The sequence below is a fragment of the Rosa chinensis genome, chromosome 1 (assembly GCF_002994745.2).
Source record: "Rosa chinensis cultivar Old Blush chromosome 1, RchiOBHm-V2, whole genome shotgun sequence".
Lineage (NCBI taxonomy): Eukaryota > Viridiplantae > Streptophyta > Magnoliopsida > Rosales > Rosaceae > Rosa > Rosa chinensis.
The window spans coordinates 47072120-47089367 of NC_037088.1; the positions used below are offsets into that span (position 1 = coordinate 47072120).

The 17248-nt window shown below is 40.1% G+C and overlaps 3 protein-coding genes and 1 pseudogene across 7 annotated transcripts; 2 read left to right on the top strand and 2 right to left on the bottom strand.

Annotated features, from left to right (window-relative positions):
* The first annotated feature begins 179 nt into the window (after nt 1-179).
* On the top strand, nt 180-2533 carry LOC121051388. Its single transcript, XM_040513690.1, has 5 exons — nt 180-511; nt 605-652; nt 820-981; nt 1694-1764; nt 2127-2533. Exons 1-5 carry the CDS (start codon nt 229-231, stop codon nt 2328-2330), a joined length of 768 nt encoding a protein of 255 aa, XP_040369624.1. The 5' UTR covers nt 180-228; the 3' UTR covers nt 2331-2533.
* A 2125-nt stretch (nt 2534-4658) lies between these two features.
* LOC112181464 lies at nt 4659-8888 on the top strand. 4 transcript variants are annotated; one of them, XM_024319815.2, is made up of 5 exons: nt 4668-4913; nt 5187-5543; nt 6116-6277; nt 6904-6974; nt 8466-8888. In XM_024319815.2, the coding sequence occupies exons 2-5, from the start codon at nt 5258-5260 to the stop codon at nt 8676-8678; spliced, it is 732 nt and encodes a 243-aa protein (XP_024175583.1). In that variant the 5' UTR covers nt 4668-4913; nt 5187-5257; the 3' UTR covers nt 8679-8888. The 4 variants fall into 4 exon arrangements, with proteins under 4 accessions (XP_040369224.1, XP_024175582.1, XP_024175583.1 ...); XM_040513288.1 differs by having other exon boundaries at nt 5204-5543; XM_040513290.1 differs by lacking the exon at nt 8466-8888 and adding an exon at nt 8323-8436 and having other exon boundaries at nt 4659-5543.
* A 1074-nt stretch (nt 8889-9962) lies between these two features.
* On the bottom strand, nt 9963-10550 carry LOC112168112 (annotated as a pseudogene).
* Nucleotides 10551-12916: 2366 nt separating this feature from the next.
* On the bottom strand, nt 12917-15856 carry LOC112181463 (putative F-box/LRR-repeat protein 9). 2 transcript variants are annotated; one of them, XM_024319812.2, is made up of 4 exons: nt 15692-15856; nt 15463-15610; nt 14043-14447; nt 12917-13612 (listed from the first exon to the last, which is right to left on the bottom strand). In XM_024319812.2, exons 3-4 carry the CDS (start codon nt 14426-14428, stop codon nt 13114-13116), a joined length of 885 nt encoding a protein of 294 aa, XP_024175580.1. In that variant the 5' UTR covers nt 14429-14447; nt 15463-15610; nt 15692-15856; the 3' UTR covers nt 12917-13113. The 2 variants fall into 2 exon arrangements, 1 of the variants encoding a protein (XP_024175580.1); XR_005806506.1 differs by lacking the exons at nt 15463-15610; nt 15692-15856 and having other exon boundaries at nt 12917-13538; nt 14043-14412.
* Nucleotides 15857-17248: the final 1392 nt, after the last annotated feature.

The window sequence follows — 17248 nt, forward strand, 5'->3', positions numbered from 1 at the left end:
GGGAACGGGACCAAAAGTGCAATTAGAAAAACTTCAGTGCCAAATGTATAATTAATACAACTCCCAACAAAATAAAATCCCCCGCCCATAGTTAGTTACACCCATAAATTTCGGAACCCCTTTTTCTCCTCCAACAAAATTCTCCGGCTTTCTTCCACAATGTGGCGGTGGTTCGACCTCAGGCTTGAAGCTCCCAAAGCGATTTCGCTGAAGGAGGCCGTCGGAGCCATGGCTCAAGTAGCCTTAACCGACATAGAGCTCGACGGCAGCCCCCAAAAGGCCAACCTCTGCGTCACTCCGGAGATGGTCGCACTGGTTTCCAAAACCCAGGCTACTGATGCCGTCAGCGTGCTGCTGCTGCCAAAACCGTTGATGACGAGCTTTAAGTGCTACGAAAGCCGGAATCTGCAGTTCAATCTGGAAATCCTCCACCGCCAATTGCAGCTGAACAATCTGCATGAGCTCATTCTTTATGGTGAGGTAGAAAGTAAGGATATGCTTGGCTATGAAGGTGAGTCCCAATTTTGAGTGTTCTTGATGCGAATTTGTTTTCGTAAAACTTGCTTAATGATTATCTGCATGCATTGTGTGTTCAATTCTTCAGATCCTGATGAACCGGGTGATCATGTGATTTTCTATGAGCTTGTGAATGGTGAGCAAGCACAATTTTAGTGCAGTTGGTTGGTTCTTGGAAAATTTCTTCACAAGTTATGGTTGTATTTAGTGAAAGAAGAAATTGATGTTGTTGTTTCGGAGTTTATGATCTCTTTCTATGAATCTGCATTGTATATTCAATTCTTCATATGTCTCTATTCTCAGGTCCTGACAGGTTGATTCACTCCTTTAAAATGCCACTGCTTTCATGGAATCGGGATGCGATGGACCTAAGATTCTTAGCAAATCAATATCCAGTGCGCCTTGGCTTGTCTTCAGCGAGATTTTGTGAGCTTATCACTAATATGGATTCTTTTGGGTGTACAGGTATGTAGTGGAATCATTGATTCATTAATATTACTTATCAGAAAGTTTGATGAATTATATTTACTTCTTGAATCTCCATATAGAGCAGCTCTATGCCATTTGGAACTGTATTATTTTGGTCAGATCTACATAGTTAACCAATTAAGTTTTAGATGCCGGTATAATAGATCAGTGTAAGTAGATTACATGACCTTATGCATAGAGTGGCTTTATAGTTGAACCGGTGGAACAAACTTAAAGATCAGTTTAGGTGCTTTTATGGTTATAATGAACTTCAACACACTTATGCTTACATAACCCTTATGGTTTTCATGTTTGCTTTATGTTCATCATAAGATAACTCTTCATGTATAACACACATGAAAACTGGAAAATGCTGAAAAAGAGCTCTAGTTTCATTTAAGTTCTCTTCAGAATTGTTATTGATCAGCAAGAAATTTATGCATTACTGAACAAGGTACTGATTCATAAGCATAACTTATATAAGACTGAAAATAGCCATAGTGGTTTGCAGAATCTAAGGATCAAGTAATCCATGTGAGCGTAGTTCTTCAATGCGACCTTTGGTACCCTTACTAAAAGGATCAACAATATTTGAATATTTGATTGAGTACCTATATATGCACTCAACAGAAATCTTGTACGTCCTTTTAGAATATATTACTAAATTCAAAGATTATCCTAAACAGTCCTCTCATATGCATTATTGCAGTTCATGCCACACTGTTCGAAAATCAAGTTCTTTTCCGTGTAGTGAATTACGAGCGTGTCTTCCTAACAGAGGTATAAATTCCATTTCTCATTCATAATATCAGTAGCCTTGTTGATTTATGATATAGATGTTGCTGAGGCCTTCGTAGCTGAATTGAAGTGAAATAGCCTTGTTGATGCGTGACTGATATGTTTATATTGACCCTGGGTTTTGATGGCTTGCTGGAATTGTTCAGTTGCTGATATTCATTCTTGTAGCATCATATGAAGCTAGCAAAGTATGTATGAACAGAAGTACAGAACAAGAACCCAATTTTACATGTATACATAATACATTGTCATCTTCTGTAGGCTACTCGTGTCTTAATTTCTAGCATTAGTGGCAAATCCTTGTAATGTTTCTTTATTTGATTCCATGTTGAACTGTTGTGCAGCCCTCAAGATGCGAAACTGAGAGTGATCATGGATTTCCGTGTGCGTTGAAGTTTGATATCCAGCACATAAAGGCGCTTCTCAATGCCGCTACTTTGTCAGAGATGATATGGATATGGTCCTCGGATAAGTTCACCTTGCTCAGTTTCCCAATTGATGGCTTGGGTAAACTTTTCTTTGGCCATTATAAGTTTACAACTATATAGAAACCAATTAGTTGATTTGTATTGAGGAGTCTGTTGCACTTAGCAGTCTTGGTGTGAGTGGATATTGCAATTCTGCAGGTAAATGTTGAGAAATTACGTATGTAAAGTCTACTGAGCTCCCATTCACAGTTAGAAATGAGCTTAGTATGAGTTTGATAGATTTGGATACATGATGAAGAATGCAGTTTTACATGAGGAAGAAATAGATTTGAATACATTGTTACTGTGATAGAAGTTCTGTTTCATCAGCTCAGGAATAATGAGATTTCAACTCTGTAATAACACTTGCCTGGCTAAATTGAGAGAGATACTCTCTAAAATGCAGTCTAGTTCATTAAAGCTGTTAACTTGCTCTTGCATGGCATGGATGTATGTATATGTGGAGAGGGGAGACCGTCTCGAAATGATCATTTTGCTAGATGAAAAAGCATGAATTTATCAAATTTGGTAGTGTATCCAGAAGGTTACCTATCTTATACTCGATGGGTTGATGTGTTGGTAACTTAATTAGCTAAAATAGTCGGCTTCTTGGCACCAATAGAGTTTCTTTGGTAGGATAATTGCTTAATAAATTGTAAAAATTCAAACATAAGTGGCCACTCAAGTTTGATGCTCATTAATACCAAAATGACCACCCTTCTTAGCACCAATAGAGTTTCGTCCATAGGATAATTGCGGAATAAATTATAAAAATGGTTTTTGTTCATTTACCTCATTTCTAGAGATTTTTTTCTCACTTACCCATTAAGTTTTTTTAATTTCATCTTACCCAAAACACTCTAAGGAGGTCTTCCTTAATACCCCATTAATATATATATTTTTTTAATACCATTTTACCTCACCTTTGTTACTTAGAGAGAGAGAGAGAGAGAGAGAGAGAGAGAATGGAAGAGAGAGAAACCATTTGGGACTTTACCGGAGCCCCGTCATCGGAATCCTGCCAACTTTCGCCGGATTTCGGTCACCGGTTGTCGGCCGCCGCCCACTGGACTTTTCTGAAAACCTCACTGGAAATGTTTATTGCCCCTAATAGACATCTATTACCCCCCAATAGAAGGGCAATAGACATCTATTGCCCCCCAATAATAGACGTTTATTGCCCCCCAATAGACGTCTATTGCCCCCCCCCCCCCCCCCCCCCCCCCCCCCAACAAAACTTTCAGTCATAGGAATGAGAACCAATCTCTTTAAATTTAGACAAATAAACTTTGACTAAATAAAAAAAATGAGAAGATTACATCAATTCAAAACGTCTATTGCCCCCCAATAGACGCTTCAACAGACGTCTATCGCCCCAATAGAACTTTTTTTTTTTTCATTTTTCTTTCTTCTGAACCTTCTGCCCCCATTTACCAGGAAAAAAGGTCTATTGCCCCAATAGACATTCAAAACTTTTTTTTTTCCTTTCTTTTTGCCCCATTACTTAAAAAAATAATAATAATAATAAATAATATTTGGGCACCCAGAAGATGCTCTAGGCACCCAACTCTCAACCTTTCTTCGATCGCCAGTTTTCTCCGGTTGCAGACCCGTCGTTGGTTGCAGAGCCTCATTTGCTGTTTTGGTCCCAATAGGTCGATCGAAATAGGATTGTCGAGACCGGTGAGATGTAGATCATGACGTTCGTTGGATCGTCGGAATCTGCAAGATAGAGAGAGAGATAGAGAGAGAGAGAGAGAGAGAGAGAGAGAGAGAGAGAGAGACGACAACGATGACGACGTTCAAATCGACCGGAAGTTCGGCCTCTCCGTTGACGATCTCACAGACTTCGTTGAGGTATCTCCGAGGCTAGGCGGCGCTGTTTTGAGGTTCTGATCTAGAGTTCGACCATTGCCAGCTGAGAGAGATAGAGTCAGATCGGAGAGGAGAGATAGTTAGATTGGAGGGGAGAGAGGAGAGAGAGCTTGATGGCATATGGGGTGTAATTTATTAATTTGACTTAGGGTAAAATTGTCTTTTTAAGTTAAATTGGGTAGTGGGGAATTAAAATTTGTTGCTATGGTAAGTGGGATAACTCTGGCTCATTTTGGAGTTTTTGGTCAAGAACCCTTATAAAAAAAATCAGACATAAGTAGGTCGAATTCCCTCGACTCGTTTAGTGCACGAGTTGGGAGACTGATATCTTTATTTCCTTTCTTTGTGGTTTGTACAGATTAATTCGGAATTAATTTTTTTTTTTAATAATCACTTCGGAGTTTTACTTGAAGCATAGAGTTTTTTTTATTTTTATCAGAATAGAGATTTCTACTTTATTTCAATAAAAACTAGAAATTAAGTATAAAAAAAAAAAGGAAAAATAAAAAAGCGGCAGGGCCTAGAACATAATGCTATAATTACGAAGCGGGTCTGAAATTTTTTGTAACAGTCGACATCTCTACATTGATGGCGACTCTCTCTCTCTCTCTCTCTGTCTGCTCGGCCTAGATCTTGGCGGTGTTCCTCCGACGACGGCTGTGTGAGTGTGGCGTCCTTAATCTCGGTGAAACGACGTCACTCTATGGACCGAAGAGTGGTACAGAGCGACGTCGTTTCACCCATAGACGGCGAAGATCTGATCGGCTTCGCGACCCTGAATTCCGATAGGTACTCTTATATTATACTGTCTTCAATTTTGCGGTCTATTTTCTGGGGAGTTCCTTAAACGGGGCCAAAATGTAATTAGCACAACTTTACTGCTAGTTTTCTGAATTACTGGGCCAAATGTGTAAATACGATAAAATCCCAACAGAATAAAACACCGATAGTTACTGTGCCTATTTCTGAACCGCTTTTCCCTCCAAGAAAATTCTCTCCCATCTTTCTTTCTCTGTTTCACAATGTCACGCTGGTTTGAGCTCAAGCTTGATTTTGCTGAAGCTATTCTGCTCAAGAAGGCCGTAAGAGTCTTCACTCAGGTAGCCTATTCAGACCGAGAGCTCCCCACTTCCATGTTCAACAATTTCATCCCCAACAACGCCGACCTCCACTTATCTCCGACCATGGTCCTACTGGTCTCTACAAACTCGCATTTTCGGTTTCCGGAAATGGCCACTGTGCTGGCGATGAAGCCGCCGTGCTCCTCCGTGTCGAGATTGTGGTGCTCCAAGAGCTGCCGCACGCTCTGTGTTTCTCTGCACAGGTTGAAATGCCTACTGGAACGCAACACTGAGGATTCGGTTACTCTTTATGGTGATGAGGGAGCTGTTGATAGGATTTTCTATGAGATCGGGGATGGTGAGTAAGTAGAGTAACAGTTTTCGTAGATTGATTCGGGGTTTCTTGGAAGATGATAGGCTGGGTTTCAAGATTGGGGGTTTTGAATCGAAGTCTTTAAGTTACAAAATTGATTCTCTAGTTTCTTTAAGTTATTGTTTGTTTGGTGAAAGATGAAGAAGTTGTTGTTGTTTCAGGGTTTATGATCTCTTTCTGTGAATCTGTTTTCGTAAAACCTGCTTCATTTTAATTTTTAATGATTATCTGTATTATATAGACACTTATATTCCTCATATATTTCTTTGTCACTTCATTTACGATTCTACACTGTCACTTATTTCATGGAATCGGGTTCAGATGGACTTAGAGTTCTTGACAGACTAGGATTCAAGAGTCAAGACTATGTTTGTTTATAGGTTATTAAATCAAAGTCTCGAATTACTTTACAGATAGAAACTACAGGCGTTATGTATTCTCTAGCTCCAAAGTTATTGTTGTGTGTTTATCTCTTCCTTGATAATTTTTTTTTATGAATTTGATTCTGTAAGACCTGCATTTTTATTCAAGTTTCTTCATCATATGTCTCTGTTCAGATGAGGGCATCAAATACTCCTCCACACTGCCAGTGGTTTCATCGCGGGATCAGATTCAGATGGACCTAGGGTTCGTAGGATCTGAATATCCAATGAGGCTTGGCTTGTCTTCAGAGATTTTTCGTGCCTTTATCACTCAATCGGATTCTCATGGGTTTAAAGGTACTTAGTGGAATCATGATTGCTTATTTAAAATTTAATGAATTATACTGCTAAAATCTCCATATTTATGCCATTTGGAATTGTGTTGGTTATGTCAAATTAGTATAGTTAGTTAACCATGGGTTTAGATGCCTGTATAGCAGATCAGTTTAGATGCTTTATGGTCATCATGAACTGCAATGCAGTTACTTATGCTTAGATAACCTTATGTTCATCATGAGATAACACTTCATAATGAAGATAAATACTGAAAAGCTCAAACATCCATTGAATTCTTTTCAGACTATTTTATCATATATTGGCAAGAAAACTATGCATGACTGAACAATGTGATCCGTAAGCAAATTTATATGAGTCTAAGAGTTAAGCAAATTTTGTATGAGTCTTAAGACTGAAACTAGCGATTTAAATCATCATTATTTTACTCCCACTGACTCTGCAACTAAAAGACTCAAGCATATCATGTGAGTGACTTAGTCCTTGATTGCACCCATTAGTAAACCCTTCGTAGAGGATCAACAAAATTGCTTGAGAAATTATGCACTGAACAGAAATCTCATCCTTTTGAGAATATATTACTAAATTTGAAGATTATTCTGACAATCCACTCATATGCATTACTGCAGTTCATGCCAGAGTGTCACAAACCCAAGTTGTGCTCCGGGTAGTGAATAACGAGATGGTCTTCAGACCAGAGGTACAAATGCTTTTTCTTATTCGTACCATCAATGGCCTTGTTGATGCGTGATTGATGTGTTGTTGAGGCCTTTATAAATGTTGCATAGTTGATGTGAAAAAGCCTTGTTGAGGTGTGATTGATATGTTTACCGACCTTGGAGTTTATGCACTTTTTTATATGCTTGGTACATATGTTTAGGCTGCTGTGTGATTGTTTAGAAAACCTTAAAGTTCTCCCTCAGCATTGAGAAGCTTAAAAAGTTATCACAGAACTCCATTGCATAAAACTCAAGAAAGAATTTTGCTTAACACACACGAAGAATGCAATCAGCTTAAAGGAATAGAAGGACAAGTGGGATGCCATTAGCTTCATAGCCATATGTGTCCAAGAAGAGGAGATATTTAGGAAGGGGAAGGGCATTGCTGTGAACCTTATTCCACAGACCTTAGCGTAATAGTTGAAAATTTCACCTACTTCATAACCCTGGTAAACACCTCTACCTCCAACAACAATAATAGGTCTCACAATCTTAAACCTAACAAGCCTGTTGCTTTGAACGTATTGGAATTGCATGGTGGACATATAGGCATGATCTTGAGTACTGAAAATAAGATGAGAGAAATAAAGTTCTTTTGATGCCTATGAAAAATTACAATGAACATACAGATTGTTCAACGAATCAGCAGCATTCCCAATTCTATGTCAATAGGGAAATTTATTCATATTCCAGATAGTAAGTTATGTTCACAAGCTTTCTTTTATTCAACATGCAACACTGCTTTTACCTCTACAATGTTTTGTATACTTTTGGCATGTACTCCTTTTGTCTTCTACAGTACATGTCCCTTTGATTTAGACTAGCAACCTCTTTCCACAAAAAGGGCTTAGCAAGCAAGTGTAAGAGAAATGGAGCTGTGCATCCAGAATTCATACGGTCATGTAATCTTAACTAGAGAAAGGTTTTAAGTGTGATTATAGAACTTGTGGTTCATATTGCTGATATTAGTATGTCAATGGTTAACACTTTTTTTTCCCTAAAAGCAAGTAAGCAACTCATATAGATGATTGAGGATATTGTATACCTTCAGAAGCCCAATTTTCTCTAAGATTGTTAATTTCAATGAGGTTAGAGGTGGATGTGACTTTTTTTCTTGGAAAAATGTATTACAAATTTTTGTAGAGCCTTAATATACTTGTCACTATGAATATTTTGGAAGATTATCTTGGTATAGTAGCAGTAACAGCTAGAAATAGTTCAGTTGCTGATTTTCATTCTTGTAGCTTTCATATGAAGCTAGCAAAGTATATGTAGGTAAACAAAATAAGAATCGAAGTTTACATTTATGAACATTGTCATGTTCTGTAGGCAGCTCATGTGTTCAAGATTGAAGCATTAGTGGCATCTCCTTATCATCTGTTCTGTAGGCAGCTCATGTGTTCAAGGTTGAAGTATTAGTGGCAACTCCTTATCATGTTATTTATTTGATCCCGTGTTTAACTGTTGTGCAGCTTGGGGTTTGCGAGATTGAGAGTGAAGGAGGTAGATATCCGTTTGTGTTGAAGTTTGATCTCCAGCACAAGAGAGCGTTTCTCAATGCTGCTATGCTGTCAGAGATGGTATGGATACTTAACTCTGCGGATTTGATCACCGTGCTGAGCTTCCCTATTGTTGGCCTGGGTAACCTCATGTTTACCCAACTGAACCCTGTGGCGCCCAATTAGTTGATTTGAGATGTATAGAGGCGGTGTCTGTTTTACAAAGTAGTCCATGTGAGTGGATTTTGCAATTCTGCAGTATCGTTGAAACGTTATAAATGTAAAATCCCTGATGCATTGATAAAAAGGTGCTTAGTATGACTATGAATCTCTGCATCATTTCCTTTGTGAACAATTCTGTTTTACATAATGAACAAGATAGTTACTGGCAGAGTACAATGTTGGCTTTGATTGAAGTTCTCCTTCAGACTTCAGTAGTCCATAAATATCAAGTGCATATGTGAAGTTTGAAGGGTCGCTTATAACAAATAGATGGTTTTGGCAGGGTATAATGTTGGCCTTTTGTGTCATCAAAAAAAAGAAAAGAAATGTTGGCCTTTTGAGCGATCAACTGTTGTGATGATACAAAGCATTTTTTTTTGGGGAAATGCTCATTTACCCAATTTTAGCTTAAAATTTGCCCACTTGCTCCACTAACAGTTTTTTAACCTCATTTACCCAAAACACTCTAAGGGATTATTTCCCCTTTACCCAATTAATTCTTTTTTAATTCTTTTTATTTATTTTTGGGACTTTTTTGCCCACTCCTTCTTTCTCACTTAGAGGGAGAAATCATCCTCCACCTTGCCGGACTTTGGTGACAAGTGGCCGGCCGCCGACTCCGGTGACTAGTGGCCAGCCTCCGACTCCGGTGACCGGAATCCAGCGACCGGTGACGGGAATCCGGCAACCGGTCCCTAATAATACCCAGTAACCATATTATTGCCCCCCAGTAATCATATTATTGCCCCCCAAAAATCATATTATTGTCTCCCAAAAATCATGTTATTGCCATCAAGTGAATTGTATGAACTCCCAAAACCAAAATGAATACACTACATGCACAATTAACCAATTTATAATCATATTATTGGCTCCCAATAATCATATTAGTGCCTCCCAATAATCATATTATTGCCCCCCAATACAAAGTCCAATGTCTCTACTGCCTCCCAATAGACCACCAAAAATGCACCATTTTGTAAGATTCACAGATAATTTGACTTTAATACATAGAAAACAACATGTAACTTATCAAAACACCACACTATAGTGAACCTTGTCCCTCGTATCAAAGTCTACCGGGGGCCAATAATGTGTCTACTGCCCCCCAATAGACCATCAAACAAACCCATATTGGTCAAGTGAAAGTGCAGCATGACTCTACAAATCCCAGACAAATCAAAATTGATACATAACTTCTAGCAACATCCCATATTGAAACTCAGACGTCGGAAGGATTAGAAGAACTCAGGCTTTCCTTTTTATCTTCTTCTTACATTCAAGAAGAGCTACAATTTTGTGGAGGTGTATGTACTCCAGGTGCTCCAGTCCCACGTCGGATAACCCCTCAGAGTGGATATCCACGACTTGACCCGCTACCAATCCCTCCGACCCGATTGACCGGGCAAGCTCTTCCAGCGCTCGGACGATTCTAGAAGGCTCGATGCCGACTGTGGACAAGGCTAGGTGCTCAACCGCGAAGGAGAGAAGCGCTTCGCCCGCCAAAACTGCAACGTCTTCGCCGAAAACCTTGTGGTTGGTGGGCTTCCCGCGGCGGAGATCGTCATTATCCATGCACGGCAAGTCGTCGTGGATCAACAACATGGTGTGGATCATCTTGACGGCGCAGGCCGCCAGCATGGTGACTGACTCAGACCCTCTGACGATCTCGCACACCGCGACACACAGAACGGGTCGGACCCTCTTGCCTCTGGCGAGGAAAGATTACCGCATCGCTTCGTGGATCGTAATCGGGTCTTTCAGCGAAATGGCAACGTCTAAGGCCCTGGTGAGATGGCGGCGTCGAGTTCTGATCTGGAGTTTGATTTCTGGCATAATTCCAGCGACGGTGGAGAGAGAGAGAGATTCTGGAGGAGAGAGAGAGTCTGGAGGAGAGAGAGGCTGAGTGGAGGAGAGAGAGAGAGAGAGAGAGAGAATATTTGTTAATTAAAATGAGGGTAATATAGTCAATATATGTTAGATCGGGTAATTGGGGTTAAAAAACTCTTAGTGGAGCAAGTGGGCAATTTTTAGACTAAAATTGGGTAAGTGGTCACGGCCCCCTTTTTTTTTTCCTTCTTTTTTTTTTTTAATGTTTTTTGTTAATTTTTTTTAAGTAATGAGACAAACAAATCTCATCTAACGCCTATTTCTCTATAACTTACTTTTGTTGACAATCTTACTATTGTAAATGGTGTAGTTAATTAAAATTACAGTTATAAGCTTTATTTGGTTGACCTAGGGGATTGGGATCGAATCAAGACATACGAATATGAGGAAACCGACTGTTGAACTAGGAAATTGGAATAATATACGCTCATAGTTTATTGGGGTTTTGTCCATTCACACCATTTTAAGAGATTTTTTTCCCACTTACCCCATTAAGTTTTTTTAATTATCTCTTACCCAAAACACTCTAAGGAGGTCTTCCCTAATACCCCATTAAGATTTTTTTTTTGTTTTTTAATTTTTTTTAATACCATTTTACCCTTACCCCTTTATTACTTAGAGATAGAGAGAAAATAGAAGAGAGAGAAACCATGGGAGACTCCGCCGGAGCCCGGTCACCGGCCGCCGGAATCCGGTCACCGGCCGCCGGAATCCGGTCACCGGCCGCCGGAATCCGGTCACCGGCCGCCGGAATCCGGCCAACTATTGCCCCCCAATAGACGACTATTAGCCATGTATTGCCCCCCAATAGACGACCATCAGCCATGTATTGCCCCCCAATAGACATCTATTACCCCCCAATAGAAAGGCAATAGACGTCTATTGCCTCCCAATAGACGTATATTGCCCCAATAGTCTATTGTCCCCTAATAGACGTCTATTGTCCCTCAATAGATGTCTATCAGCCATGTATTGCCCTCCAATAGGCGTCTATTGCCCCCCAATAGATGTCTATCAGACATGTATTGCCCTCCAATAGGCGTCTATTGCCCCCCAATAGACGTCTATCAGCCATGTATTGCCCCCTAATAGACGTCTCATAAACTCCCAATGAACTGATCTCCTAAAATTTAGACAATAAAACTTTGTTTAAAGAAAAAAACGAAGAGATTATATCAATTTAAAAACGTCTATTGCCCCCCAATAGACATTTAAAACATTTTGTTTCTTTCCTTCTGTCCCATTACTTAAAAAAAAAAAAAAAAAAAAAAAAAAAAAAAAAAAAAGAGCACCCAGAAAATGATCTGGGCACCCACCGGTATTGTGAGAGATCCGGCTGCTCTCCATTCTCTTCTTCCTTCTTCGCCGGTTGTAGATTTGCACTGTGAGAAACCCAGCTCAACGGTGCTGTTTGATTTCCAGATGGGGTGAGTTCGAGAGACACACAAGCAGGCACACCAGAATCGAAGTTTAGGCTGCAGCACGAACTCGCCGCCAGTGATGGATAGAGCGACCTCCAAGCTTGCTGCACGAACTGGAACTCCAACCTAGCTGCACGGAGAACGTCGATCATGGTGGCGCTGGGCAACTACTCGACGGCGAGTGCCGTAACGATAACAGCGACGACGGCGAGGCTACGGAGGCTCGGGATCGCCGATCAATCGAACGTCGGAGTGGCTGGAGCTTCGATCGGAGCTTCTTCGTCGTCTTCCAGCTTGGACTGCCGGCGCCGACGACGTGCAGGCCATGGCGGTTGGAGGCGTGGTCCTGGACAAGCCAGCATGGAGAGAGAAAAGGCAAGTTGGAGATGCTTCGGGGAATCTCGCCGGAGAGGACTAATCTGCGGTGGGGCTGAGCGAGGCGCTATTCGAGGGTGGCTGGATATGTCCGGCACCGGAATCAGATTTTGGATTTGGGGGGGGGGGGGGGGGGGGAGAGAGAGAGAGATCGGATCGGAGGAGGAGAGAGATAGAGTGGCCGTGGATGTAATTAATTAATTGATTTAAGGGCAAAATGGTCATTTGGTGTTAAATTGGGTAGGTGGGAACAAAAATCTGTTGGTGGGGTAAATGGGATCATTTTTGTTCATTTTGGGGCTATGGGTCAAGGACCCTAATTTATTATATGCTTTCGACTTCATTTCAATACTAATCCACTCAGTCAACCCCCGTGACCTCAATATTAATGTATGTCTCTATTGAATCTAGAGAAAACTCCATTTGTGATTTGCTGATTCAATGTTTGCTGTTTGTTTAAAGTAACATACTTATAGAAATTTCCTTTTACATCGGTTACATACTCTCTACCGATCTATGAATGACAATCCAGACCAACCTCTATTTATGAAATCTGGGTTGATTAGTGGTCTACCTTTTAGCCTAATGGTAATGACAACAAAGAATCTGCAGCAAAGTTCATGACCAAAAAGACTCATGGTAAAATAATGCACATGAAAAAGAAAACCATTGAAGGGGAAATTATAGAAAAAAAATAAATAAATAAAAAACAATTAATAACATGGTTTGCCTACCAAATTCAAGTCCGATATACTAGAGGGATCGATCGGGCCGCGGAGCCACAACTTCTTAATTCTTTCAACACATCTTATTTCCAAATCTGTGCTCATATATCTCAGGTTTTTACACTTGCGCAAATCAAGGATCTCGAGTTGAGGACAACAATCAAGAATTGTCTCCAAGCCATTGCAAGTCAGATCATTCCTACGGATCTCAAGGAGGAGTAAACCATGCATGGTTCCTGATATAGCAACTGCATCCTCGTCGCTATAATACTGCCTGGAAGACTTTCTTCCATTCGGGGTGTTAAATTTGAATGATTTCAAAAGAGGGCAGCAGCGCCCAACTACTTGTAGAGCTTTACTGGAGAATTTGCACATCGAAATGTCAAGTTCCTCCAAAACTGGCAGTCTCAAAGCTGCTTCACACAAAACCTCATCAGTTATAATGCCACAATTGAACAAACTGAGGTGTCTAATAAATCCAGCTGAACTGTATGAGAGGTTAAGAAGAAATACAATTAAACTTCTATATGACCAACACAATGACTGCAAAATATACATATATGAATTCTGACATGCATATATAGAAATCAATATTTACATTTGTGTGTATACAAAATATACATATATGAATTCTGACATGCATATATAGAAATCAATATTTACATTTGTGTGTATATCGAGTATGCATTATCTACTACGTTTGCCAATTGTTACCAGCAATGTTAAATTCATGTGATATATATCATCTTCAAAGACATTTCTGAGGGGAAACTCCTCAAAATAATGACGATTCACTTACTTGAGAAAAAGAGGATATCATTTCTTCAACTTACTCTATGTATTATACAGAGAGAACGAGAACAAAGTAAAACATGCTTTCTGTAAAATAAAATAAAATAAAAACTAATAATTCGAACCTGTTGGTGATATACTTTAACAGTTCATTGTTGCAAAAGTAGTCGACGTTGACATAGACAAAACTACCGGAGCTACGGTGTATGGCGCGGCGGCACATCTTCACTATATCATAACGCAACGGCGGCCCGAACATGAACTCTGTATGGTTGCTCATGAAGTCGATGGTGCGCCACAGCATAGGGTCTTTGCAGATTTCACGCCACGTCTTGCACACCATCTCAGCCACCGTCAGGGATTCGATGTCTCCGAGACGTGACAGTATCGATGCCGTAACGACGCCCGGAAGTTCCGTCCAGTCTCGGCGGCTCAGGCGTCGTTTTACGTGGGTTCCAACTCTTGGGGCCATCAGGGTTTTGCTCGATCGTTTAGTAGTGCTGGCGAACATATAGGAGTTCTATTTATGGCTGTAACAAGTCCCAAGTCATAACGTAACCCGGTCGATCTCCTCTATTAGGTATGAGTCCTCCATATACACGTAATGTTATTTTCTTTTTCCTATTTTAACATATTCTTGGCTTATACAGGGGATGTCCATCAGTTGATGAGTACGTAGATGGATCAATTGAGCGGCTGCTCAGTGCTCAAGCCATTGGTAATTGGTTGTAACATCATGGAAATTTGGAAAAGAGAAAAACAGTTATCCGACACTACTAAGGAAAAGAGTTTGATCGTAAACTCATAAACACGATGTGCTGAGCAAATTAACAGATTGTGGCTTCAACAATTCCCTATAATGTATAGTGTATCGGATTTGAATTTTGTAGGGAAAATTTCGTGTTAGCAACTCTCTTTCTCCTGTGCATTATGCATTGTACATTAAGATACCATGATTCTTTTTGGTCATGAACTTTGCTGCAGATTCTCTGTTGTCATTACCATTAGGCTAAAATGTAGCCACTACTCACTAATAAACCCGGATTTCATGACTAGAGATTACTGCCCTGGATTGTGATTCATACATCGCTCCAGAGTATGTATGTGATGTTAAATGGAGAGTATGCTACTGTAAAACAAGAAAAAGCGAAGCATTTCCGCTAGTAGTTTGAAAACATATATTGTAGATGTCTTTTGAACCAATAATGGAAAAAATGAGATAGGATCTTAAAACCTTTTCAGCAATATCAACAAAATGAGTTTGACATGGTTACGTTTCTTTTCTTATGCATTCTAAGGTGTATAAGCTGACTAAGCAGGGTTAGAGTACAATCAGAATGAGGTGGAGGCAAGCTACCTCCAACATGAAAAAATGTTGCATGTCAACAATGGTAATAGAGACAGATTCTGCAACATCTACTGGAATCGATACACCCTAAAGAATTCTTAATCGAGGACAGAGAAAATACATGTAAAATTTGACTCATAGATGATCACCTAAAGCCTAGAACAAAACAGGATACTACCGAGTCCATTAACAGGTACCTCCAACGCAGTGCGTAAATCCAAAAGCTGGTGCAGCCTAACTGTCTGATAAACTCGCCGCATTCAGGAATGCACTCTTATGATGGAGACCAAATTCCAACAAAAATGGATATTGACCCCTCTCACGCAGAATCCGGTATCTCTCAGCCTGTACAACATTAAAATGAAGTTAATTGGTAAACCAAAGTGTAGGGTAGCACACTATTGCATGGTACTAAATAGACCTTACCCCTTCCTCCAGAATAACCACTTTATTGACTACTCGGAACATAATACGAGTCCCCGTCACATCGGCATGAACTGAAATGATGCACAGTAGACCAGTAAGCAGCATACACAACATGCTATGAAGCTACAGAAAAATTTAATAGGCATTAAACCAGTGGCTCCAAAGTAACCCACACAGCGCTCCTCTAGAACCCAATATTGCTGGAAATTTCTCAACAAAAAGTAAATGCAGCCACTAATCATGCATTAACCAAACCAACAAATGCAATTCGAAAGCATGTGTGTGTGTGAATTTTGTAGCAAACAAGATATAAGGTCGAGAACTGACTCTTCAATTAGCAAATTAGTTTGTCTTGTGACAAAAAATTAATATACTTTTGCAAGGATATACAGAAATGCTGCATCAAGCAATTAATTAAATATACAGACACTGAAACTAATCTCACATCTAAATCTGCCACAATTTATCACAACTGACTTACACCAAGTAATCAGTAATGTACAGAAAAATTGATAAGTTGCCTAAAAGGACCTTCAAACCCATAAAAGCTCAGAGAATTGATAAGTTGCCTAAAAATCTGGGCCGGCATCTCAATGCTCACTATATAACTGTAATCCGACCAATCCAATCCCGCCAAAGAACCCCGATATGAGGAAATGAGCGCCATCTCAGAGCTGTGCACGGCAACAGCATCCCCTGAAACAAATTGAAGCCAAATAAAAATCATTGAATAATTGAAAATTTGAAACCTCCCAAATTCTTGAAAGAAAATAATTACTTACTGTCCCTCAGAGAATAGAGCAGGGCGTTGTAGTTCGGCTTTGCTCCGGAGAAGCATACAGAAATGCCATCATCGTCTTCATAGTCGTCGATGGCGTTGCCAAAAACACCCCAAAATCCCACAATGAATCCCAGTGTGGTGCTTTACATACAGCCCTTTATATCCGGAACCATCCTCATCATCATCATACTTCCAGTGAATCTGTTGGCTCCGAGAATTAATACATACAGATTTTTTCCAATCCACTCTGGTATGCTCCCTGACAATTTGTTCCCACCAAGATCAAGCGTAAACAGTCTTGTACAGTTGTTGCTTAATCTCAGCCAGGACACTGAAGATAGTTGTGAGCACATGAAGCGTAGAATTTGACCAGATAGATTGTTGTTGGAAAAATCTATGGTGCTAGTCATTATTAACCTGGGGATGGTTCCAGACAGATGATTCCTTGAGAGATCAAGCGAAACCAATTTCTTGAGTTTTGTTATGGAAGCGGGTTTGCTACCAATCAGGTCATTCCTAGAAAGATCTAGGGTCACCATATTTGGCATCTCCTCGCCAATGCTCAAGGGAATTGGTCCGGAAAATCTATTGTCTGCCAAGCTGAGCTCCGTTACATTTTGCCAAAGTGGAAGAGAACCCTCCAAGACGTTGTTGTACAAATTAACGTATGCTCCAACAGAAAAATTTACTGTGCTTGGAAGGCGCCCTCTCAATTGATTATCAGAGAGATCCACAGTAAACCACCAATCATAATAAGATTGTGACATTTTCCAAAA

Bases quoted from the DNA above. Each gene is read 5' to 3' on its own strand.
- LOC121051388 (XM_040513690.1), top strand. From the start codon at position 229: ATGGCTCAAGTAGCCTTAACCGACATAGAGCTCGACGGCAGCCCCCAA. The intron at 512-604 runs GTGAGTCCCAAT...TCAATTCTTCAG, and splicing joins GGATATGCTTGGCTATGAAG to ATCCTGATGAACCGGGTGAT. The intron at 653-819 runs GTGAGCAAGCAC...CTCTATTCTCAG, and splicing joins TTTCTATGAGCTTGTGAATG to GTCCTGACAGGTTGATTCAC.
- LOC112181464 (XM_024319814.2), top strand. From the start codon at position 5,147: ATGTCACGCTGGTTTGAGCTCAAGCTTGATTTTGCTGAAGCTATTCTG. The intron at 5,544-6,115 runs GTGAGTAAGTAG...GTCTCTGTTCAG, and splicing joins TTTCTATGAGATCGGGGATG to ATGAGGGCATCAAATACTCC. The intron at 6,975-8,465 runs GTACAAATGCTT...ACTGTTGTGCAG, and splicing joins AGATGGTCTTCAGACCAGAG to CTTGGGGTTTGCGAGATTGA.
- LOC112181463 (XM_024319812.2), bottom strand. From the start codon at position 14,428: ATGTTCGCCAGCACTACTAAACGATCGAGCAAAACCCTGATGGCCCCA. The intron at 13,613-14,042 runs GTTCGAATTATT...CCTCTCATACAG, and splicing joins TTAAAGTATATCACCAACAG to TTCAGCTGGATTTATTAGAC.